General features: G+C 43.6%; 2 protein-coding genes, 1 long non-coding RNA gene and 1 other non-coding gene across 4 annotated transcripts; 1 reads left to right on the top strand and 3 right to left on the bottom strand.

Moving 5' to 3' along the window:
- Positions 1-3,421: 3,421 nt before the first annotated feature.
- LOC135388328 (mitochondrial S-adenosylmethionine carrier protein-like) lies at positions 3,422-12,121 on the bottom strand. The gene is made up of 9 exons (XM_064617809.1): positions 11,907-12,121; positions 11,664-11,820; positions 9,964-10,073; positions 8,326-8,430; positions 8,124-8,216; positions 7,966-8,035; positions 6,456-6,520; positions 5,452-5,525; positions 3,422-4,126 (listed from the first exon to the last, which is right to left on the bottom strand). Exons 1-9 carry the CDS (start codon positions 11,946-11,948, stop codon positions 3,970-3,972), a joined length of 873 nt encoding a protein of 290 aa, XP_064473879.1. The 5' UTR covers positions 11,949-12,121; the 3' UTR covers positions 3,422-3,969.
- Positions 4,298-4,370, bottom strand: Trnat-ggu (transfer RNA threonine (anticodon GGU)). Its single transcript has one exon. It is a non-coding gene; the product is annotated as a tRNA-Thr (tRNA).
- A 185-nt stretch (positions 12,122-12,306) lies between the features above and the next one.
- Positions 12,307-15,214, top strand: LOC135388327 (uncharacterized). Its single transcript, XR_010421327.1, has 3 exons — positions 12,307-12,506; positions 12,718-12,824; positions 14,354-15,214. It is a non-coding gene; the product is annotated as an uncharacterized LOC135388327 (long non-coding RNA).
- A 1,543-nt stretch (positions 15,215-16,757) lies between these two features.
- LOC135388326 (ubiquitin-like protein 4A) lies at positions 16,758-24,473 on the bottom strand. Its single transcript, XM_064617808.1, has 4 exons — positions 24,249-24,473; positions 23,859-23,964; positions 23,075-23,244; positions 16,758-17,508 (listed from the first exon to the last, which is right to left on the bottom strand). The coding sequence occupies exons 1-4, from the start codon at positions 24,294-24,296 to the stop codon at positions 17,329-17,331; spliced, it is 504 nt and encodes a 167-aa protein (XP_064473878.1). The 5' UTR covers positions 24,297-24,473; the 3' UTR covers positions 16,758-17,328.
- Positions 24,474-24,913: the final 440 nt, after the last annotated feature.

Here is a 24,913-nt window from a genome sequence, read left to right as displayed (position 1 = left end):
GTGCACTCTTTACTGGGCTGCTGGACTCTCCAATTTTTTTACATTTATAGCTGCCTGTTTGCTACGTTGAAGCTGTTTTTCCTGCCAGAATTCCCCACCACTGAGAACTCAATGACACACAATTGCCCTGCATCATTCAATAGTGCATTTTGAACATTTAGGAGGCTAAAATAGCATGGAGGTGGCAACAAACTCAAAATATAGGTGGTTTTGTGCATAGAATTTACTTTGTTTATAAAATACAATTGATCAGTTACATTAATTTTATTTTATAAATTAATAATGAGCTAATAATGTCGATCAAATAGTTACTAGATTAGAACTAGACTGAAACCTACAACAAAAAAAATCAAATATGCAAATCCGGCATAAAAAAACTGCAGGATGCAATGGGGCATGGCACAAGCTAAGACAAAACAAGAGACAACAACCCGAGACAAGTGCCTGTTTCTCTGTGTTAATAATTCTGTTCAGGCAGCCTACCTTGTTGAGTGATATGATCTTTTAGTCTGTATCATTATTGTATAACGTATAACATAATAAGCATTCTGCCGTGTTTGGGATACAATCAGTCCTCCTTCCATATTTTCTGGGCCCGTGCAAATACTGTAGTGGTTTGAAAACCGAAGCGAATACGGGGCAAATAGTTATAGTGTCGAAGCGAATACAAAGCATATAGCCGATTTGGATATACGGATACGAAGCAAATAACTGTAGAATTGAAGCAAATACGAAGCAAATAGCAGCAAAACGGAACGGTTTTCACACAGAGTGGAAATAAAGTGCAAATGTACAGGGGGACGTTAGCAGAGAACAAATATATTTTAATTTGGAGCGGTATGCAAGCGCCAAACCTGTCAGCGTGCATTTGATTATGATTAGACCCTGAAGGTTTAGGGTTAAACCCGATTTTTCCCCGAATTTGCGCCCCGAATCAAGGTCCACCTGTTTTGGGTTAAACCCGATTTCTACCCGCAAAACTGCACCTAAGCTATGCACCTGAAGGTAAAGACATACTAATTTTTCACAAAATACATGGTTGACCTCGACTTCTGATACTCCTGACACTCTGGATGAGCGCTAGAACGAACGTTTAAGCTGCATAATAAACCCTGATTTCTCCTCGAATTCAGTCTGATGGTAATTTTTACACCCGAATTTGCATGAATTTTTGACATTAAGTTATTGACCTGATTTTCACCCCCTGAATTTGGAAAAAAATAAAACCCGAAAACTTCAGGGTCTAATGATGACACAGAGTGCTGCACCACCTCGTTTTCACTTAAGGAAAGGGATGGAACGAGGTAGAAGGGCAAGGGTGCAGGCGAGCTGGTACATTGTAAAACGACGATAAAAACCGGAGACACGGAACAGAAAAAAGACAACACAACACGTTCTCAGAAAAGAGCCTACTGGTGCACTTAAACAGTGTCTCTGACAGTTTTGCTGTAGAATAATTGTTTGTTCTTGCGTGGCCTTTTGCCCGGCAACTATTCGAATATATATTCGGGACGGAAGAGGCATTCAATTCGATTCGTGATTCGAATACTGAAATTTGAATTGCGTTCGGAATTCAAATGAACATATATCGGTATTCGCTTTGATATTTCACAAATTTGAATATTCGCACGACACTAATATTTTCTTCCCTCGCCTGAGCAATCTGTCAGCAAAGCATGAGAGATCAGCTTCCTTTTCATGTTATTTTGTGTTTCATGCCATGCTATGCTGTCCTGTTTTATTTGTCCTTGATTTCCAAATGTTCCATGAAAGGAAGAGCTGGGTTCAATAGGCATTCAATGAAATCCCCAATCACATTGTGGTGACCGTCACCTTAGTCGCATCCACCGCGGCATTTGAGGGACTCTGTCCGCTGGCAGATATCGCCATGTCGTCTGCTATGTCACATCACGTCTGCTCGGTTGACTGCAGTATACGCCACTCCCGTCGTCCTAGCACCATGCGAATGCCCGATAAAACACACTACGGAACTGCTGCTCCGCAAGACGTTTTCTGCTGCATTCTTCCACTGCAATGTTCCATGCGGATGCCACTCGTGTTAATGCACAGCCACTGTATCGTGCTAACACAAACAGTGCTTATCTCAGGCTTACCAACCCGTCCGGACTAAACGGGTCGACACACCGCCATTCGCTGATGGTTGATGATGGTGAATGTGGTAGCCCACCTTGTATCCCTGTTTAGCCAGAAAAGATGTTGTGGTGAAGGATCGGAACAGCAGGCGAGCTTAAGAAAGGCAAGACACAGGTTTACTGGGGACTAGAGATGGCAATGGGAGGAATAGTAACCTGTCGACGACACCCAATGAATTCCATGTCAAGCATTCCTGCCACGATGGCGGACATGATGAGTCTGCAGAGCTGACGGTGATAACACTATGTACCACAAGACACTGCGTAGTGCTCTTGCAGGCCAATATTCAGGGGCTACCTGCAATGCAGGTCCGAGTCATACCACACATTCCTAGTAGGGGTGTGCAAATATTCGGGTTCTCGAATTCGAATCGAATATCAAACGCTCGAACTATTCAATTCGCGAATCGAATATCCAATATTCGATTTTTCGAATAGTCGACTATTCCACGAATACGAATGACACAACCCGAAAGTGGGCTTCACCTGATGCTTCCGTGCATGAGGTGAAGCCTGCTTTACGAAATTGCCCCTGCTGTAGGACCAACACAGGCGGGACGGTGTTTAGTTTAAGATAAAGTTATCCAAACTTAGTTTTGTAGACATCGTCTGTGGAAGGGGTGGCGCCCCTCCCAGATGCAGTTCAGCGGTGCCTACGGGGGACTTTGATTTGATATTTGTGAGGTTGCCTTTAAAAAGTTAGGACTCTTGAATAATGACTACAGCCCACAAACAAGAAGGGTGCTTTAAAGACGTCCTGTATGTCTAAAATTTCAGCAGTGCAACTTCCTCGAGTGAGAGCAAAGAGACTAAAGGGTGTTCATGGCAAACCTGAGGCAGGATGCCAATTCGTTTGTTTCACAAATGGCCTGTGGTTGTCTGAAACAACTACAGCCTCATCCATATAACATGCTACTGCCTGACATAGAATTTTGAAGTGAAGGTAACCACTCCAGTACTCCAGTAAGTGTATGCTCACCTGAAAAGCAGGAAGCACTCTGATGTAAAATTAAAGAGTAGGGGCTTTAAACAGAAGGATTGCGTGTCTCTCTTGTGACAGTTAATGCCAGAAAAATTACACTAAAGCCATGGGCCACAAAATGAAAACTTTTAGTGCGAAAGTCATATATTGTAAATTTTGCACGAATATTCGATATTTGATTCAGTATTCGGAATTTTTTCCCCGATTCGATATTCGATTCGACTTAAAATATTCGGATCCGCACACCCCTAATTCCTAGACGTCAAGAAATGCGTTTACTATGAGAGTGTGTATGGTGCTTGCTTTATTTTCGACACAGCTGCGTAACAATTTGCCGCTTACGGAAAGCTCCTGCTGTTACAGGTACCAATGCAGGAGGACATAACGTGTGTCGTCAAAGAAAGAAAGTAGCATTTCTGCTTGGATTGATGTTCAAGTCATCAACTACCTGTACGATAACGGTTCGTAAAAGTACAAGGCAGCAATAACCATTGACACAAAACCTGTAACTGTAAGCTTGCAATAAATATGAATTATACAGGGTCATAGTAGGTGACTACTGCCACAGAAATATAATCCTAAACATTCAGATACATAAAACTCCCAAGTGGCTCGAGATAAGCATTCAAGCCTAGGGCCAACCTCTTGCAAGACAAGAACAAAAAACTGCAGTACAAATAAGCAAAGCCAGTTACTATCCTTGCTCATTTGTTCACATGACTATATATTTGCATGTATACATGAGATGGTACAGCTCATGAAACGGCCTAGTTTTGTATAAATGACCTAAAACGCAGCTAATGTAGCTGCAGCTATCTACAGTTTACTTCTGTGTCACACCTCCCCAGAGGAAGCATTTGCACCTTGATCACCGAGCGACGAGGAATGGCACAGCATGTTGAGAAGGTACTTTGCTTCCTCGTATGCTCCGAGAAATATGAATCCTCCCAGTGCCATGGTCATAACACGGGGCATGACACCACTGAAGAGCCTGAAAGCAACCAATCATCCCTGACTGTCACCTCGGTAAAACACAACTGTACTATTTAAAGAAGCAGCGAAACAACATTTAGAGCAGATCAAAACCCTGCTTAATTTATCTTAATTCACACCACGCTTAGCAGGTAGCATAGGTTGAAAGATGAAAGTCACTGAAAAGGTTAGCCAGCTGTAGGGATCGAACCTACATCTTCTGGATTACCGGTCCAGGGCTCTACCAATTGAGCTAAGCTAACATGCCTCTCCAGCGACTTTTGGGGTGCGTCATCTGAAGGGACGACAAACCAGCCACTCACTCTCATTCACCCTCCTTTCACTCTTACGTTTTTTGCTCAGTCATACACACATTCATCCGACGGAAAGCGACACAAGTGGCACCTGTTGAACAAGAGAGAAACTGATGTTCTGAGGCTGGAACAACATAGAAGGGACAGATACAAACAAAGCCTCAAATTGCCTAAGAAATCAACGATGAAAGATGAAAGTCACTGAAAAGGTTAGCCTTTTCAGTGACTTTCATCTTTCATCGTTGATTTCTTAGGCAATGTGAGGCTTTGTTTGTGGGGAACCTAGGAAAAAACCTAGGGGAAAAAAGGGGGACCTAGGACCAAACCCTATCGGACACCTTGGTTAGTTATAACTGAATGGGATAAATTATTATGCATTTTTACAGCATAAGGACAGTTGGAAAGGTATCTTGCTATTAAGGCGTTAGGTAGGCCACGAATATTGTAACTGTTTAATTTAGATAATACAACACTGTGGTTACTTCTTGTGGTTAATTTATTTCAGCAACAGGACGGAATATAGAACAGGAATAGGACAGAACATAGATCAAGAAACCAAACACTTTTTCCTTTATCTTTCATTTGCATACTTCTGCATTGTTTACATGGAGGGATGTGGTTACACTTCTTTGTTTTCCAGTTTTTTTTAGCTTAGCAATCTTCTGTTGCGTTTTTCTAAACGAACCATGTCCGCTAGTAGTCACAAGGATTTCTCGTCCAGACGCACGAGCTCGGTTCTGTATTAGCCTACCGTTATTTAGCTCTGGCATGTTCCTACATTTGCAGGTAGGCAAAGTTTTTGTTCAAAGTATTGCTGAATGCTGAATTATTTCATCATTTTTTGTTTGTTTTTACGGTAAACGTGCCAGACTGATCCAAGTAGCCAGAATGAGCATCCTTGATGAAAGGAACAGCTCATATTTTGGCATCAGCAAAAACACTCAATCAACTGACATGGGACTGCGAACACGGCTCACGAGGTGAGACAGGGCACAGGCTTACATACATGACCTGCTGGATGTCAACTTACCCAGCAATACCTCGTTCCCTCCAGATTGTCATCAGAGCTTCAAACATGTTCCCTTCAGCCAGGAGACTAGATTTCTGCAATGTATTAGTTGATGGTTGCTGAACAGGTGCATTTTCGTAATAAGATAAAGTAGTTGCTATAGACTGATGTAAGCATATTGGTGATGCGGACGTTTATTCGACTAATCTGAACAAGTTTGTCAAGGTCTCATTTTATTGCGGTCGTACATAGCTCCTTTCGGGAAATGGTAGCATGCATTTTGAGACTTCACAACCTGATAGGTATTTGTACTCCATTTGGACTATGATTAGAGCCTGAAGTTTTCGGAAAGTATTTTTTTCTAAATCGGGGAGTAAAAATCGGGTGCGTAAACATGCGCTCTAAATTCATGCCAATTCAGCTAGAAAAGCTTCCAGTAGGCTATATTTGGGGAGAAATCGGGCTCACTTACTCAAACTAAGTGAATTGGCTCAGTACAAACAGTGATGTAACTGCATTTGCAACCAAACAAGTTAGTGTGAATTCTTACAGACGTCTCAGTGAGGGCAATTTGCCAGGTAAAAATCGGGTTTCACCCTAAAACTTCAGGCTCTAACTATGATGCTCTATATCTTGCACTGTGCTTTACGTGCGTTTAAGCTAGCAAGAAAGATTCGTAACCCTTGGAGAAAAGAAACTACATAGAGCGTAAGCCACCTAGCAAGCTCTGCTGACACGACGGGAAGATACCACTGCACAAGCAACACTTGTGCTTTCCTGTGCGTCATGCGTGTTTGTAACATTGTATTTCAAAGCATTCCAGCGCAGGTGCAAATGGACATTGTAAATTTTAAAAGCTGTATCACTGATAACATTTTAAACTTTCTGTTAACAAGGCCAAGTGTGAGAACATTTCCAAGTATGATTTGGAATTCGAAAGTTTGTAGAACCTCAAGGACCAACGGATTCTACTGTGAACACAAAGGTTCGCAAAATGAAAGAAAGAAAGCATGTGTTGCACGTACATCAGCCAACATGATTCTTGTCTTTGCAACGTCCAAAGGCGTCGTCAGACCAGCGGCGATACCACCTGCATGACAGAACCGATAAAAAAAAAAAATGTTGAAGACTCTGTTGAAAATCCTCAAAGCAGTTTTTGCGTACATGATGCAATCTTTAAAGAGAAAGTCGGCTCTTTGCTATAATTCGCAGGTGCATATGGCTCCAAACAATGGTGCTACACGGTTTTTTTGTTTTTTTTCGAGGTCCGAGTGGCCCGCAACAATAACGGAGACGCGTCACAAAATTATCCTAGCTCGGGCACGCTTCGTAGCCTCTCGGCAGGTCGCGTGCGTGTCAGTCACATGATCTTCCCAGTTTTTGTCCAGCAACGAGGCAGGAAACACGTCCATAGCTATCGTCGCGCCCACCAAATGCGAGATCCGCACTGTGATTCGTTTCCTTCACGCTGAAGGCCGTTGTGCAGCCGAAATCCACAGAAGAATGAGCAAGGTGTATGGCCAGGATTTCATGAATGGGAGTAAAGTGCGGAAATGGTGTCAACAGTTCAGAGAAGGGCATGCTGTCATCAGGAGTTGTGCTTCTCCACGATAACGCCCGTCCTCACACTGCGATCTCTACTCAGAAACTCCTCCAGCAGTTCAACTGGGAGGTGTTCAACCACCCACCGTACAGCCCGGACCTGGCGCCGAGTGACCACCACTTCTTCACTCAAATGAAGCTGTGTGGCTGGGAGGTCAGTGATTCAGCACCAACGAGGACCTGCAGACCGCCGTAACAAGACGGCTCAGTGGACTGGCGGCGGCCTTCTATGACCGGGGAATAGGAAATTTGGTGCCACGCTACGACAAATGCCTCAACCGCAATGGCGATTATGTTGAAAAGTAGCATAAAGGCATTGAAATCTTTTACGAATCACCACATTTTTTAATTCGCTCTAGGTTCCGTTTTGTGGCTGATCGGACCTTGAAAAAAAAAATACCACTCGTACAATCCCTTTCACTCACAACTGGCGTATTTCCACGGCTATTCGCATCTTATTGTGACACCCATCAGCGGGCCATGAGTAACGGAATGCGAGCCCTGAGCAACAGAGGCGCAGCAGAATCACTTCGTGCTGCCCCTGTCAAGGATTGGTTTTAATGCAGCAGATCAGTTGCAAAGACAGATGCTGCCTCTCTGGACTATGGCACTTCTTGGAAAGAAGAGGGAGAGGGAAAGCTTACACTGTGGTTTCTTTCCCTCATAAGTTACGAACAATGCAACTGACGAATCCCGTTCCTTTCGTATTTGTGTCAAAGTGACAGAAAAAATGGCATAAATGTAGGTAAACTAGTGGACTGTATTCACGATTAGGTAACGGCATGTTAAGGTAATGGCATCTCTTATTCTGAAGGGGAAAATTTTTGCACTTTAGTGCCCCTTTAATAATAACATACAGCAGTGACAAAGCATGCAGGAGTGCAGTACTACATAGAGATAGTTTTGCATCTATTATGAAAATTTAGTACAAACCTGCAAATCCCCCACATACAGCAGCCTGCCACGGCAACAAGTACTCTCCTCTGTACAGAGACCAGGAATGCTGAAAAAAAAACTTACGTCAGAGTACCCCAAGCAATAAGGAAGTGTACCTCGCTCTCAAGTTTTTCTTTCATTTGGGCATCACATACCTTAAAAACTTCCCACAGTGGATACTGTATAAAAGCAAATGGAATCTCCCTTGCCACAGTTGTACAGTACCCTCGGTAAAAGCCCCTTACGCCCTGTTCGACAAGAATGAGATGCGTCCGTAAAGATCCTTGATACGTTACATCACAAAAGTTGCTAACGTGACACATAATCATTGTGCTCTAAAGCCAGAAAGCAGATTACCTCAGTGTACAGAACAGTCCTGAAGGTCTGCCAACTTGTCTGTTTGCTATTTGCTTGTGTACGTTGCTTGACGATGTCCACTGGCACTCTGACTATGCAAGCAGCCTATTTGAAAGACAGGAAATAATGAGGACATGAGAAGGAGTCCAACACCACCAAAAACCTCCAAAAACTATTGCATCATTGGAGAAGATTAATAACTTTTTCTCTCGCACAAATTTTATTAGTGAACATCAAAGCACAAATCAGTGTAATTTTTTAGCATAAAATTTCAAAATATAAAAATTTAGGTCAATGTAACCAATGTGCGAGGCCTGACCAGAACAAATGCACAAAGTGTCGTAGATGTAAAATTCCCGGTAATTTTGACTTCCTGAAATGGAAGAATGGTTTTCTCATATTTTCTTTTCAGGAAGAACTGAAGAAAAAAACTTTGTTGTTCAGTGACTAAGATTCATAAGAGTTTGCTCACCATATAAACAAAAAGTTGAATATCCTTTACTTGGTTTAACTATAAAAAATGCTGAATATGAGATACAACTGACCAACTCATGTTAAAAGAGCAAGCGCAATAGTTGGCTAGAGGAACAAAACCGGAAATCGTGGCTTGTTATACATTATATTTTGCCTGAACTTTATATCTTGTATTTTCAGGATTAGTAATCTTGGGCAATTTTTCCGTTACCGAGGAAACCCCCCACCACCACAAGAGGCGTCACATCTCTAAATATGTGTACTAATACTTCGAGGTTCCACCTGGTTCCATTTTTACTACCCAGATTTCCATCAACATTGCCTGGGGTAAAACACGGAAAGCTCCAAACATGTAGCTGCCAAAGTAGCACTGGAGAACGCTAAGAACTGCATGTTCAGTCGCTTGATGTCTCCTCTTCATCTAAAATATGGGAAACTCTCTTTTTTCTTTTTTACTGAAAAATCTGCTTTCCCACCTGATATCATTGAAGTTCACTCGATATTACATTTACTGAAATAGAACCCAATTTTTTGCAACCTGATTTAAAAAAAAAAATACAAGACCTGAAAACACAAGCATCTATCCATATGATGTCACAATATACTAGAATAAAAGGTTTTGTAGGCGAGTTGCTCAGTAATTAATTGGCCCAAAAGAACACAGATGCAGTATCGTCTGAGGGAGACTCAATCCGTTTGAGGTTGAGGCAAGATTAACAAAATAATTTAAAGCTCTTAAAAGGGTTGTGACAGGCCATACCATGTTATCACAGATAAACGTAAAAGACTGTTCTTTGCAGTGATGTGAACCTGTATTGAAAGTTTCATAGCGAAGAGGGTAATAGAAGCAGAAAAAAAGAAAAAGAAAAAGGGGTACCACGGATACGGAGATCTCGCCGCCACCAGTGAGGCAGCGCACGAGAAGTCACCTGCTTGCAGCTGCCAATGGGAATGGATGCAGCTCTGAGCTCTCCGTCGTCTGCGCTTTGCTCGGGAGTGCGTTCGAGGGCTTGTATCTCGCTAAGTACAACACACAGAAGAATAATTCTGTTTTCTTCAGTTCTCTGGCATGCAGTACAATGCGTCCGTGATGTAATGAACCAAGTCTATGGCAGTGTCCCAACCCCTTTAAACGAATCAGGATAGACGCAGGTATCGACATACAACTTCACCAAAGGCTGCAGCAATGCAATGGATGGCTGGGTCAGGAATGGTATGTGTCCTGGAGTGCAGCAACTTTTTCATGCCCTCATAAGTGCAGAAGAAAAGGGCAGCTGAAAGTAATGGAAACGCGAGTAATTCATCATCAACACGGCTTCTGCAGAACTGTAATAATGAGAAATGTAAAAATAAGCGTTCAAAAAGTTGCTCCAATGTGGTACAATTTTAATGATGCATACGTATGTTGTCTAAACAAGCTCTCATACTGATTTTGCGTCCACTGCGGAGTGGATGAGTACGGCTGCCTACGGCAAAAAGTGTCATAGTTCTATTCAAGCATGGAGAGATCTTCACAAAGTGAATCCTCTCTTGCATGTGTGGGAAAATATTCAAGATACAAACTGCGATGAAAATGGCATTCAGCAAGAGGAGAAATGGTAATGATAAAATAGCTAAAAAAGCACGTGAGCTGGTGGCACGTATCCATGACGAAAACCCGAGACTAGGGATAAAATAAAAACATTTTTGTTTATTTTCCCCTTAAACAACAACAACAACTTCATTGCAAGATGATGAATCGGGAGTTTCATCGCCAGGGGCGATACTCTACCCCATTGCTGGTGGTGATGCGGGGAATGAAACAATGAGCCCCTTCAGAATAAGGATCGAAGTCCTATGGTACCCAGAAAGGTGAGGAGTGCTTTGAGGGCAGAGCATTAGTTGGCTGAATGTCGCCAGGGACCAAGCAAATTTGTGGAAGAGAGGGGGAGAGCATACAGCTCGTTAAGAGATCCGGAGAGTATGGTTCGGGAAGGTTGGCACTGTGGGCAATGGAGAAGAATGTGCTCTAAATCTTCTAGAGCACCACAGTGACTGCATTGGGGAGAGTCAACTTGTCTGAAGCTAGTGTCAACTTTTTCCCCTAGACTCGAGTTTTCGTCATGGAAAACTTGAGTGAGCAAGCAAGTTGCTGGCTCGAAGAAAGCAAAACAGCATTACTGTGACAATCCCAATGTCCCCGTCCAATCCCGACAAGGTAGGGTTCACACTACCCATGGGTACTGACACTGGCAATATAGAAGGCGCACAAGACATCTTAGGACACACTCTATGGTGCCAATGACTTGCATGTCGTTATGCTCTTCTTACATAAGACCAAAGCATATTTGTACTTTTGTGCTATCTTGATGCAGATACAAGGAAAGATTGCACATCTTGGGAGGTCACCCAAACGCAGAATAAAATTCCGATTGCCTATTGTTGTTATAACCTTACAGATATATATAGTGTCTGTAAAAAGCTCTGATGGAAATCCTCGTAAGGAAATCGAGATCAATTCGTTGGGAGATTACTTTCAACAGATGTGTTACACAATTCTATTTTCCAAGTTCATACAAGAGGACTTTTACTAAGGCTGCCCCAGTAGTGTAAAACAACCGAAGGCTCTAGTTGTTTCTGGCAAGCAGGCATGTCAACGGTGATGGGCAGGAACATGCAACAAAACAAATGACAGCTCCATCACAAACCATTTCTTTTACCTTTTATTGAGCCTGCCTCAGGCTTCGGCTGCACGACTGACTATAGCGCCAGTTCATTCAGTTCAATACCTACTCACCTCAAACTCGAATATTTTAAAATATAAATACGTCATCATTCTTGGCTGCCAGCATCAGCAACCGACTTGAACATGTTTGTGCACTTACAGGACGGTGCAGAACCCAACGCAGCTGATGCGAGTCCCGAGTAGATTTTACTGAATCCGCCAGCTTTCCAAAATCCCTGCTGACTTTGAAGCCGAGTTTTTAGAGTATCCAGAGGGTAGAGGATCACGTCGACAGTTGTCCCTGCAGCAGCTCCTGCCTACAGCAACACAAAATTATGCAACGACAGCGCAACACCAGTACAGATATGTGTTTTCACCACTGAAGCACGGAAACGAACTGTACCAGCAACGAAATCAAGAAGGACGGCCGTTCTACGGTTCCCATGGTCAAGAATGTTGTGTCATTGCTACGGTTTGCACATCAAAGTCATCATCGAACAGTGACATTCAACGTTTGCATTATTTTAGTTTCTAGCTCCACACGTAACCACCGGGTACGATCGCATGCCCGCTTGGTTTTCTTCGCGCTTGAAACCACATGGAAAAATCACGTGTAGCGATCGGCGCGACAGTCCACGGAGACGGAACGTACTGTCTGTTTTCTGCCTGCTTTATTCGTCATCATTAACTTACTCAACTATAAATGTTGAATACTAATGTCCGAATTACAATATTAAAGCAGCACGAAGAATCGTTCTTGGTTTCCACTGTTAATTTGTTGTGGTGATCGACGTTGCCATGGTTATGTCGTCTGATTGAACATGGCGGCGTGGCAAATTCACGAATTTTTAGGATTTTGTGTTCCAGTTGCCTTATGAAATTGACGAGACGATATGGAAGTACAAAGCACTGCAGAAGATGAAGTGAAGTCGTGGCTTGCTGAGCTTTATCCTGATAAAATTTCGCTGCCGAAGAAAGATGAGAAAATAGAAAATTGTACTGCGTAAGTGCTTCCGCATTTTCTATTTTCCATGTGCTTTTACTGTTGTGCTATTTCTGGGGCTTTTCACACAAAACTTTGTTCACGTCAAGTAGTTCAGCATCAAAAGGCATGCTATCTTGAGGTCTATAACACGTGAGAAGTCTGAAAGCGCATGTGTGTCAACAAAATATATATATTTTTAAATCTAATTAGCCACTACTTCTCCTTTCAGCGAACCGGCGAAAACAACAAGAACGCTTGTGTCAGCTTCAGGACTCATAGACGATGCCATAAAGAAGCGTATGAAAAGAAAATGGACTTCCATCACAAACATCGAGAGTATACATCTTTTTACCCCTTTAGTCATACAGAGCTCTCCTTTCGTGTTGATCAGGAACCAGTGACCTAAGTAAATATTGCAGTCGGTGCTGGGAACACAAATACAGTAGACTTCCATTAATACGACTTCCTATAATTCGTTTTTCCGCTTAAATCGATCGAATTCGAAGGTCCCGTCAAATGCCCACATGTTTCTTTTGATAAAAAAGTTCGTTATTTCAAACGCGAAACCAGTGCACATTGTATAATTTGATCGATGTGTCCGCGAACCAGGCACCCGCACCGCACATAGCAACAGAAAGTTCGCCCTAAAGCTCAGGTGGCAGATGGCGACTGAACAGTACTGATCCGTTCCGATAACCGCGAGTTTTTCGTGCACCGTACGCTATCGTATTTGCGTACGCAAGCGATAGTGTTTGTGGTTCTGCGCAAAACATAGAGCTTCGCGCATTGTGCAGAACCATCACGGATCCCTTGCGTACGCAAAGCCGATGGCGTACGATGCACTAAAAGTCAATCCATTTGGTGGTGGTTCACGGTTCTGACGAGTGCCGAGCGAGGAGGAAACGTCTCCTTTTTCGTTTTTTCTCTCAGTTTTTTGTTTCACGTTTCACCGGGCTTTCGTTCGGAAACTCTCGGTGCAACAAGAGTCTGATACACAACGTGCGCTTGGCGAGTTTCGATGACTTCGTGGAAGATGAACAACATCGTTGTCGGACGTGTCCTGCCCGGGCAAGATGGCAGAAGCGAAACTGAAGACAATTTCGCCAAGAGCATTCAGTGTGCGTATGTGTGTGCGTGCACGCACGCACACTGCGAGCTCTCCGCAAAATCGTCTTCAGTTTCGCTTCCGCCATCTTGCCCGCGAAGGTGACGTTGACCTGTATAATTTTTGCGCCCATTCTTTAATTCGACCTTCGGATAATTAGATCAGATTTCGCGTTCCCGTCAGGGTCGAATTGACGGAAGTTTGCTGTATTGGGAAACAGAACCGCATATGTCATCATCTTCATGGTCGCCTTTTTTTTTACTCTCTGGCTTTGCTCTGAAGAAATTCATCGTGCTTGTTTTCTCAAACATTTGCTCGAGTATGTGATCTGCTAGTTTAGACCTGTGGATGGATGGATTATCATAATCATATTGGTGGTAGCCAAGGTCGTGCTGAAGACTGGGACATGGTGGGCTCGAATCCTTACCACCAGCTCTGCTGTCTGAGGGTTTCCGAAGACTTTCCAGATGGATGTCGGCACAGTTCCCCCTGAAGTCGGCCCAGGGCGCATACTATCCCCCTCCCCACTTCTTCCTGCTGTCCTCTCACCATCCGTTCCCGTCTGTACGCTGCTCATAGCCGCAGTTGCCTCGCAGCACTAAAGCGGAACAAAAAAAAATCGCAACGATAATGATGATAAGGACGATTTTGTCTCAAATTCCGTACACACATGTAGAACTCATCCATGAACCTTCGGTATGTTGAGGTGCAAGACTCACAGATGCTTCTAATACTGCGTAATCTTGCTTTTCCTTCGCAGAAAAGCAACGTCCACACGACACATCAGATGAGCAAGATAGCAAGTTGTGCAGCATCAAGTCAACACAGGGTACAAAGCCCCTTGTTGCGATGGTAGCGAAGCCACTTTCAAAAGCAGTTCGTCGAAGATTGAAGAAGAAACGTTTGAAGGAGGCTGCTGCGAAAAAAATGTCAAATTAGAAGTGAAGTGCCATATCCTATCATCTGCTAACACATAAACTATCAGTGGTCACGTGAAGAATGCGGATGTGAAAGTGTTTGACACAGAACAATGACGGCTACACGTACAAGGAAAGTCTGAGTAGATAAATTGTGGCCTGAAGGAAAAATGTCAGATGCCAGTTGATGGGGAACACTCCAAACTATTCTTGATGAGACACTTTGAGGAAAGTCATGCCTTGTCAAAAGCGAACAAATAGCTGTACAGAGGAGACAAAGACTGGGAAATTACATTCCACAAGTGAAAGGGTGATTTTGTACAGTAGCATAATATGGAAACAAAAATTATTTGTCTCAATGGAGGTGAGATGCAACTACACAGCCAAACAATGATGTATACGCGCAGGATATGTTTACGAATGTTCTTGAGTGTGCCAAGGTGATACTCTCTGATGGAAATTAGACAAAATTCATATGGTGATGAGAATAGTGCAAACATTTGTGGTTATATAAAGGTGCCTTGCAGTGAGCGTTATGAGACATACTGTCGTGACCATAAAATTCGTTACTATTTTTGTACACATCTCATCAAGGAATTCGTAGAACATGTTCAGCTCAAACATATATTTGTACAGAGTTCTTTTATTGATGGTCATCAGCAATATGTGCAAGCCAAGACATTAAAAGAACATGTTCATTCTCATCGTGAGGTGGGTACAGTGAAAGCAGGTCATTTTCGTGAGTTTCGTGAACACCATCTTTTTTTTTTTTTTTAAAGTGAAATTAAAGTCCTACAGACTATGGGTCGTGATAACAGAAAAACACAAGCATTTAACAAGAGATAAACTGATGTTCTGAGGCTGGAACAACATAGAGGGGACAGGTACAAACAAAGCCTCAAGTTGCCTAAGAAATCAACGATGAAAGAGCATTTAAACAACAAGCATTTAAATTTGCAACAAATACAATTTGCACTCGAAGTACACAATGTACTTCAGCCAACATTTTAAACTGATCATCATCGGCTCCAATCACACACTCTCGTCACTTCGGCTGCAACGTACAGTGTTCTGTTCTTGCACATCGGCACCGGCGATGCCTTGTGAACCCAGCATGTATGTCACTATATCAGGCTTGGAGGCCTGTATGGCCAGCTAAGCAAACTGATGATGGTCAGCTCTCAGGAATTCTTGAGGGCTGCTATTTATTGCCATTCATACCTGTTCCAAACACCACTGGCTGCCTTGAATATGTAGCTTGTTAACAACGAGATCGTTTTGCAGGAGCTTGATGTATCTCCTGTTAGGTGTTCCAGTCAATTCCAAGTGTATGTGTTTACTCGTCTACAGTACGTGAATGCTTTGGAAATCCTCACCGTATCATTTGTAGGGAGAATTGAGCATACATAAATGTTGATATAGTATCTGGCAGTTACAAGAAGTTTACTCCAGCGTAAGTTCTAGTGTGACTGCAACCTCGAAAATGCATGATGTAGCTAAGCATAAATCATAGCCTTTCTTTTCTTTGATTTGCACTTTCAAATGTGCTGCATTTCTTACATTCACTGTGCAAAGCAAGGTCTGCAAACACCAGTCAAGCTGAGAGAGCATAGCATATCTGTGGCATTAACAAATCATCGCAATCGTTGCAGTACTGCCAGTTGCACTGCAGTTTATGGCCAATGACAGTGCATGAGCTTACTTTTAAAATGGATTACATCATGCTGGTCATTATTTTTTTAACCCTGGGCCTCATGGTTTCATAACCATGTCAAAAAAGTTTTAAGATGCTACAAAAAAAAAAATGGCAATTTGTCATTTTGTCTATAGAAAACTTTTGTCATGTGCAGCAAAGAAATTTAATCAGATAGGTGTGAAAAAATATGTGAAAACTGTGTTTAATAACGTGAAAATCAATGGCCATACTGAGTTCCTTCCAAAAGAAGTGACAAATTTCTCGACATGAAACTCCCTGTGTCTAAACCAGGTTCTGTCACCAACGTTGAATCAACTACACTAAGGTTGTTAACTTTGAACCGAGATCAAGGGTTACTAAAACTTGAAGTGAACACTCGATTACTTTTTACAAACGTTAGTTGATGACGTGATGAATGTTTCAGCGACAATAACTCCCTTTATTGAGGCACAGTTAAGCGTTAAATTCAAGTTAAGGGACTGCTGATGTCGGTTCAAATGTCAATCGTCATTGGTGAAACCGGGCCTCAGTAACATAAACACACACAAGCGTTCCACTTTTGTCTTATTTATTTCTTCACGTCAAGTCGTGAGAGAGGTAAAATTTGCGTACAACAAAAGAGAAGACACTCGTAACAAAAAAAAAAGAAAGATAAAAAAAACAGAGAAAAACTTCAGCCTCGCCGGTTAACGACATAGCTTCTACACGATAGGAAACCCTCGACATCCGTGACGCGTATTAGTCACACACAGTTATTTATTTACACGATCTCGCTTACAAGTGCCACAAACCTACGTTCTAGAACATCGACGCGATTTGAAGGAGGGGGGGGCGGTCAAACTCGTATCTCGTATTCGAAGCAAACCTGGCCGTCAATATCGTGTCCTCCCCCTCGTCGCTTAAAAAAAGAATATACATGCTCCAAACACAAGCTTGAAGGTCCGCACCAGCGTGTTCCGAGCACCCGGAGTTCAGTCCCTTTCGGGGGTGCACAAAGTCTCGTCCAGCAGTCCACGCAGAGAAACAGAGAGAGAGGGGGGGAGAGAGAAAAAGAATGCAGCAAAAGAACTGCAAGGCTGTATATGCATTCCACGGGGAAGAGTTGGGGGGGACGAGGGAGCTTCAGTGGTTTTCGTCCCTGTCGACCAACAAGACGCTCACGGGTGTGGATGGGTCACGCCCCTTCCCTGGGGGCGGCGCCCGTTCTGGAGGGGATTCGGCACTGCTGGTGCCCTCGAAGTTGGACGTTGCGAGACGCTCAATGTCGTCCAGGCTTAGGCTGGCCACTGATTCTGCAAACGCCTGGACAATGAAATAGAAAGGAGGTGTCAGTTTTTCTCGAGGTGCAAAAAATTCTTTATTATCTCCATGTGCCAGGTACGACACTGCCAAATTGTGTGAATGCATTGAATCGAGTGGGTTCAAGACTGTACGGCTCATTTAATCGGAAACAGTCGAGCTGCATTATTTTTCTTCCTGACGGACTTCGACGAGACTCTAAGTCCAAATTATTTAAAAAGACTAGACAGACATAATGTATATTGAAACGAAAGTGAACACGCATATGACATATCAATTGCTTGGTGGCACATTTGCCTATTTTGAAAGCTGGTGCAAAAAGAGACAGGCTTAAGATTCTAAGTAACTACATTAAATAATTTTATTTTTTTGCTGTCTCGCGCCATGGTGGGAAGAACACATATGAGGTATGAATGTGTTGTCGACGATGACCATTTGAAACCAGAGTTGTAATTCCCTGAATTCTGAATACTGAATTCTCGCATTACAACTTCTCCGTAACTCCTACGATAAACACTGTGCCATAACAGAACTTCACAGCACACATGATCGAAGTGGGCACCCTACAATCAGTGTGCGTTCAGAATTCACAGCATTGAACGTGACATGAATACAATGCTATGTTAACCAATGCAGACGTAGCACACACACTTTTTTTGGCAACAAAACTATTTTGAGTTTTGCAGCAAAATATACCCAGATCATGAAGCCTGGCGACTGGCGTCCGAAGTCCTTACTTTGGTTAAGTTGCAAAGACACCTGCCAGCATATTGTGCCTTCAGGGCAGTCATCGCTCATAGTGCATGCACACAGAAAATTTTGCTGTTTGTGACAAAATGAGGACAAAAAGATAGCACAAAATTGTAAGCCACACTTTGCCTGTCAAAGGTCAATAAAATCCAGGATTGGCCAGAGGGGTATATCCTGCCACACCACGACTGGAGTCACTAAATAAGCTTTATTTCAGAGTGGCTACACTGAGTTCTACAGGCAAACAGGGACATCATTTTGTTTCCGCTCTACACCAGTGCCATCCGCAGTTGAGGAGCAGAGACAGCTAACATAACAATGCTTGCCTTGGAACTGTGGGTTAGCGAGGCGTGTGTGATTGTCGTGCAGTGCAGCATTTCAATGCAATCCTGTTAATTCAAACTTCCAGATAATTTGAACTGACACTTGAGCCTCGGCAAAACCATGTGTCGTATTTCTATGGGGTAAAACGCTCGTTAATTCAAATGTGAACATGCACAACATACCCGACCCGCGACTACACAATGGCTGATCTTTGCTTATTAAGTACCAAGTTTACTTTTTCTTATAAATCCATTTTTCATAAAAGCGATACTGCTGCCAGCGGGAAGAGTATCAAGGAATGAACCATCACACTGGCGTGTGCAAACGTGACTACACTTGCTCGTCGGCAAAGCAAGGAGTCCTCGCTGTTTTGAAATGGTCGAGAAACCACGTGCAACCCACTGAAGCCCCGTTTCACCAATGCCGATTAACATTTGAACCGAGAGCAACGACTCCACAACTCTGCTTCACTAAAGGAAGTTATTGTCATTGGAGCATTCATCATGTCATCAACTAACGTATGTAATAAAAAAAAAAAAAAAAAATCTGAGTGTTAAGTTCTGGTTTCAGCAACCCTTGATCTCTATTTAAAGTTAACCAGCATTGGTGAAACCGGGCCTAAAGGAGTACAGAGGGCCATCCGAAAAAATTTCAGATTAAGACATCGGATGAAAGTGTGTGTGTCATTATACCGAATAGCGCGAAAGGTTTTGATGTGTGCAATTTGTTTCTCAGAAAAAGACTCACATAAACATACCCCCGCGCGTTCACCCTTAACTCGCCACCTCCAGCTATAACGAGGATGAGGAGGTATAATGCCACGTCACCGATGACGGTATAAGGAGAACTCGTTTTAGTTCGCCGGTCAGTGGGGGTGAGCGCCTTGTCCCTTTGCCGCCGTAAACCTGTTTTGCCAGTTCTCCCGCAGAATTGGGGATAGAAGGAACGGCCGAAGTATTACTGAGCAAGGAGAAAGGCTTTATCAGAACCCCGAAAAGCCGAGTACCAGACGACAGCAGAGTAGTAGACAACATTTCTCTAGGCCAATCAGCGAGCGTTCTCCTTATAACGTCAGCGCGAGGCTCCAGGCAGATCACAGGCTGGTACTGCTCTTCACCACCGTTGCTCACGGTCGCTTTTTGCGGCGTATTGTAAATTTAATTTCTGCGATAATTATGACTCTGTGGTGTAAATTACTTCGCATGGTGCATCTTACTGACATAATTAACAGTTTTATAGGAAGAAAACTGGGTGTTAAAAATGACTTCTGTGCTACTTTAATACAAGGCTCTGTTTCGTATGTTGTAGCCACAACCCACTAGATTGTAATGAATGACCATGTCATAATCGGCAACCCCTATGAGGAGCCCGTCCGCACGATCCGCTAGTGCCGCAACTCATCGGTCCGCGAGGTCTGCAACCTGATTGAACGATGGAAATTTGAATTTTGAACGCGCAGGAGCAGACGTACGACTACTGTAGCGGATGACAGCGACAGCTGCTATGAAAACGCGTAGAATGATGATGATAATAAACTTCAGAACGAACACATCTTCCGTGGGACATCCAGGGGTTGCACAAAAAAACTAAGGTGAGCTGAAGTAGAAAGTATTGTAGAAATTCAGGAAGCAATAGCAGGGACGATGAGTAGCGCCACCCCCAGCCTCCTGATGCGGCGCTGGGGAGGGGTGCCTATTATATGGTTGTAGCCCATGGATTCAACACACAAAGTTGCACATTCCAACATTTGAGTGGCCTTTTCACTGTTGGGTTTTTAAAAGAGATTTTTCGAAGCACCGCCTGCGGGCACTGAGAGGCGCGAGGAAACAGACAGGAGAGGTGACGTTTTAGATGCGCACGCTTGCCCGAAGTACAACCAAGGTCACCACAATGAAGGCCGTTCACTGGTGTCCGTCTGCCTTTACAACTGCCTGTGCAGCCATGCAAATGGAGAAGTAGCACTTCGTCTCTCCGCTCTAAACGTTACTAAAAAAAACGGGCAAGGAGGTAAAGGATTGAGGGGGGTTGCTTGTGACCTTCGGAGTCCAATAGCTTCGTAACGCTGGATTGCAGAAACATAGAGTTTCGATGTGCACGTTTAGCAGACATAAATCAATATTTACGTTATTTCTTCTAAAGTTTGGAAATGGTTTCACAACCCGTTTAGGGGGGGGGGGGGGGGGTCGAGACCCTTCCTGTTGACTACGCTGCCAACAAAAAGGCAGAACTTCTCCGAACTTCTATCCTCGAATTAGGGTTTGAGTTAACGTCGCACACAATATACTGTCATGGCTGAAGAAACGAACGCAAGTGCGTGTAACATATTATTTGCTGCTCTGAGGTGAGACATAGCGAGCTATGACGAGTTTCTCCAATGCAGCCTAGTATGCGTAAGGATTTTCGTTTTGTGGTTTTATGATTTTTCAAATTTGGAGAGGAGGAGGGGGGGGGGGGGAATCGGGTGCTATTTACACGAGAACTCGGGGAGAAATCGGCCGATACTATTTGATATGTCATCGGGGAATTTTCGGGTGAAACAAAAGGTATACGAAAAAAGCCTCTGCTGTGACGCGGGGACGAGCAACAAGAATCTTTATATTGCCGCTCGGAACTGGGGCAGTGAATGACTGCAGTATTGAAACGCTTGCCTAAGCTCCACAAAAGCTTGTCTTTGACACCTGCAGGAGGGAATCATAAAAGGAGGACAAATTGTCACCCAAATAGCTCTCTTTGATGATTATGATTCACTTTCTCAACGGTTTATAGAGAACGACAAGTTGAGGGACCACAAGAAATTCGGGAAGGTATCGGGTTTTATCCGAATTCTTGAAAACTTGTTTGGGGGAGAACTATCGTGCAAAAATCGGGTTTAACCCAAAAACGAAGAACCCTGAGAGTGCGCTGCCAACGCATCAAGCCTTCATTTGGAGCGGCTCCCCTAAGTTCGAACTCCACCTCGTTCCAACAAATCCTGAGTCCCCTTCGAGTGCGAATTAATGAGATTACAATGCATCTAGTCTACATAGTGTCCATGAGAGCATCCCGAGGAGGTCAAGGTGAGCGCAAGGCTGTCAAGGTATCTACCCTGATGAGCTGTTCGCAACAGCAGCAATATTTCAGAGCACGCTCGATAGACGGCATCGCGATCGCATGTTGCGGAAACAAAATGACCTCTCCTTGCCCGTCCTGCTCCCCCGTGGAACTCAGTGACGCTACTCCGACAATGCAACTGCCCACTCTGCCAACATAATTATTGGAGCCTGAAGTTTTCGGGAATTATTCTTTTCCAAATTCGTGGGGTAAAAATCACGGAAACCAACATGTGTTCTAAATCCATGTTAGTTATGGTGGAAAAACTTTCAGTATGCTAAATTCGGAGAGAAATCGGTCTCTATTACTCAAAAGAACGGTACTGGTTTGGTACAAACGGTGATATAATTGCCTTTGCTGCCAAACAAGCTAGTGTGCATTCCTACAGACGTCTCAGTGAGGGCAATTTGCCGGGTAAAAATTGGGTTTCACCCCAAAGAGGCAACCCTCAATTCGGGGTGCAAATTCAGGGAGGGATCGGGCTAAATCACAAAACTTCAGGCTCTAATAATAATCAACTCCCTCGAAGGCGCTGCAATGAAAGGGGTTGCTCATCTGCCCCTTGGTCTAAACCTCGCATCATGTCACCTCTTCCTGTTTGCTGTGATTCAAGGGAGACACCTTGACAGGGATTTCAAACCAGTGATGATGTTGCCACAGACAAAACAAAACACTTAAGTGCAATGCACGACGCTGAGAAGCAGAAGTGCATAAGGGCTTTGTTTGGAATGGCGCAACGTTGCATGCAATGTCAGTAACAACGCGTCGAAAAGATCTAACAGCTGGAGAAAAAAACATTCTCGACCAGTGAAGAGCATAGAGAAACACTTAAGCTTTGCACTTCCCTGGCTGCAAATCACTCACGCTGCAATTTCTAGTACTTGAGTACCGTATTTACTCATCCCCAACTTGGGTTCCCAAATGTTGGTACTTATGTAGAATAGTACAATGTAGGTATGCGAGCGCCACCCCTCGTAACTATCGCACCCTCTCTATGGCACAGAGGTAAGGTCAAACGGGTAGGAACACTTTATTACAATTAAAATTAACGAGACTTTCGTGCAGTGCCTGCACTTCACCTGATGAACTGCAGGTTCTGCAAGAAAGTCATTTTAATTGCAATAAACTGTTCCTACCCATTTTACCTTTCCTCAGGGTCACCTTCTCTCACAGTTACCTTCCTTCCCTCACAGTTAATAGGACTTTGGCATTGCTTTGTACTTCTTGTATTGTATTGTTACCTTTCTATGGCACTATATTTTGGTGGTTAAAACATTCTATGAGCAAATACAGCATTTCTCCCATGCTTGTTTGGGCACTCTGCCAAAGGCCCCGGGGCAAAATGTGGCAGCCCTTTCCAGCTCCAATGTGATTGACGGCTGAAAGGTCGGTATTGAAACCTCACCTTTTTGTACTCCTCGAGCACCCTGTCCGCATCCGCGGCAGAGAAATGTTCGAGCAGGAACCTGTGCATCTCGCTCCAATGATTGCTTGGGGTATTCTCCGAGGCTTTCCTCACAAATAGGTGCAGCTTGTTGCCCTCGACTATATTGTAGTCGCCCAGCGAGAGGCCATCTGAAATTCCAAGCAATACAGCAAAAATCAATAGATTTCATTGCTAAAGGAGGCTGCCCCTCCGATGCGTCAATTCTCTGGCAGTGTGAAGGAAGTTTCACACCTTGACATAAATGCTGCATTGTGTCATGTTATTGGGAATGTTAGTTTGTTTCGACAAAACAAGATTTAAACAATAATTGTAGGCACTGCTTATTATCACTTGGAGACAATTTTGTTTGAATGCCACTAAAGAATTGCCCTGTGCAGCATTTTTTGCAACAAACGCACAATTTCATGCTCATCAGCTTGCAATGTTCATTCACAGGGTGTTGGATTCTCTGTGTCTGTCAGAGTTTCTCGGTTGTAGAGTTTGTTTTCACCAAACGTACAGCCCATGTGTGGTGGAGTGCAAGCCACTCACGGCATCCTACTTGTTAGTTCGACTATTATGATCATTTCATGAACCAGAGTGACATGTACAATTACTTACGGTTTTGACAACGACTGAGTTATGAGACACGGAACCACAACGAAAGATAACGCCACAAAACGGTAGGTTGTGCCGCGACGTTGCCCATAAACGACCAATATGTTACTCTCACAATGACAACGTGATAACTCAGGTGGCTTACCTGATAAGGTTTTCCCGCGGAACACTAATCGCTGTTGATCCACCGGAATTTGTAACTGCTCAGCGACGAGTTCCTTCACCGCACTAATTGATGAGCTAGCAGACACCTTTAACGACAATGGAACACCACATCACTAAATAGACGCGCACAACGCGAACAAATGTGAACATGCGAGAAGCGAAACGCCACACCAAACAAGCGATAGGAAGACGGACGTCATGAATCAACGCTGTCGAACCGAAGCAACTTTACTAAATCGGTTTATAGCACACTCGACCTTTTAGTATTGACGAGGATGAGCAAACATGATGCTGCTTGCATGTTCGTTCGTTTAGTAAGACATCACAGCAGGAAAAGTGTCACTACAAGCTATCAGGAATACTGGGTTACCTCTATTGTGCACTCCTGGCCCTGAAGTATCTTGACTGTTATGAACATTTTTTGCAGTTTTGTGAAGACAGTTTCTAATTATCCACAATCAACAAGGCGTCCGTATCATGGTATTACGTAGTTCGATTGCTCCAAGGAAAAATTAATGCCGTACAGCCATGAAATTCGCTGAGACGCATACGAAACACAAGCTGTAGGCCTAATTTGTGCGAGCGAAAGGGTGCAGTGATACACACAAGTGAGTGCCCCCGACAACAAAGCTTGGCGCTCAATATAGAGCAATTCTAGATAACAATAAAATATAGATCAGGCATCAGATAACTTTACTAAACCTTAACTTTTCATTGAAAATCTATTGGAACGAAGGACGTTCGAGAGAATGTGCGTGTTATGTCGAACTATATGCTCCATCGCATAGTGACGCCCGTTGTGCTGAGGCGGACAACGACTGAACGCCTTGTCAGGGATTGCATATTCGGTATGAATTACAGCGGAATAATATTTTACCTGATTGTTGGACCCGCTTGTTCACTCATGCAATTATGAATAATTTGTGTTCCGCGGACATCCAAGAGATATAGCGACGCTTGGCAGCGCTGAAGTTGCGTACCAGGGAAGGCCGTTATCCATCCGTTTATCCAGTATCTTCTGCCAGTAGACGTAGT

This window comes from Ornithodoros turicata, chromosome 3 (genome assembly GCF_037126465.1).
Source record: "Ornithodoros turicata isolate Travis chromosome 3, ASM3712646v1, whole genome shotgun sequence".
In the NCBI taxonomy this organism is placed as follows: domain Eukaryota; kingdom Metazoa; phylum Arthropoda; class Arachnida; order Ixodida; family Argasidae; genus Ornithodoros; species Ornithodoros turicata.
The sequence above is the reverse complement of the archived record's forward strand: the minus strand, read 5'-3'. Positions and strand labels throughout refer to the sequence as shown.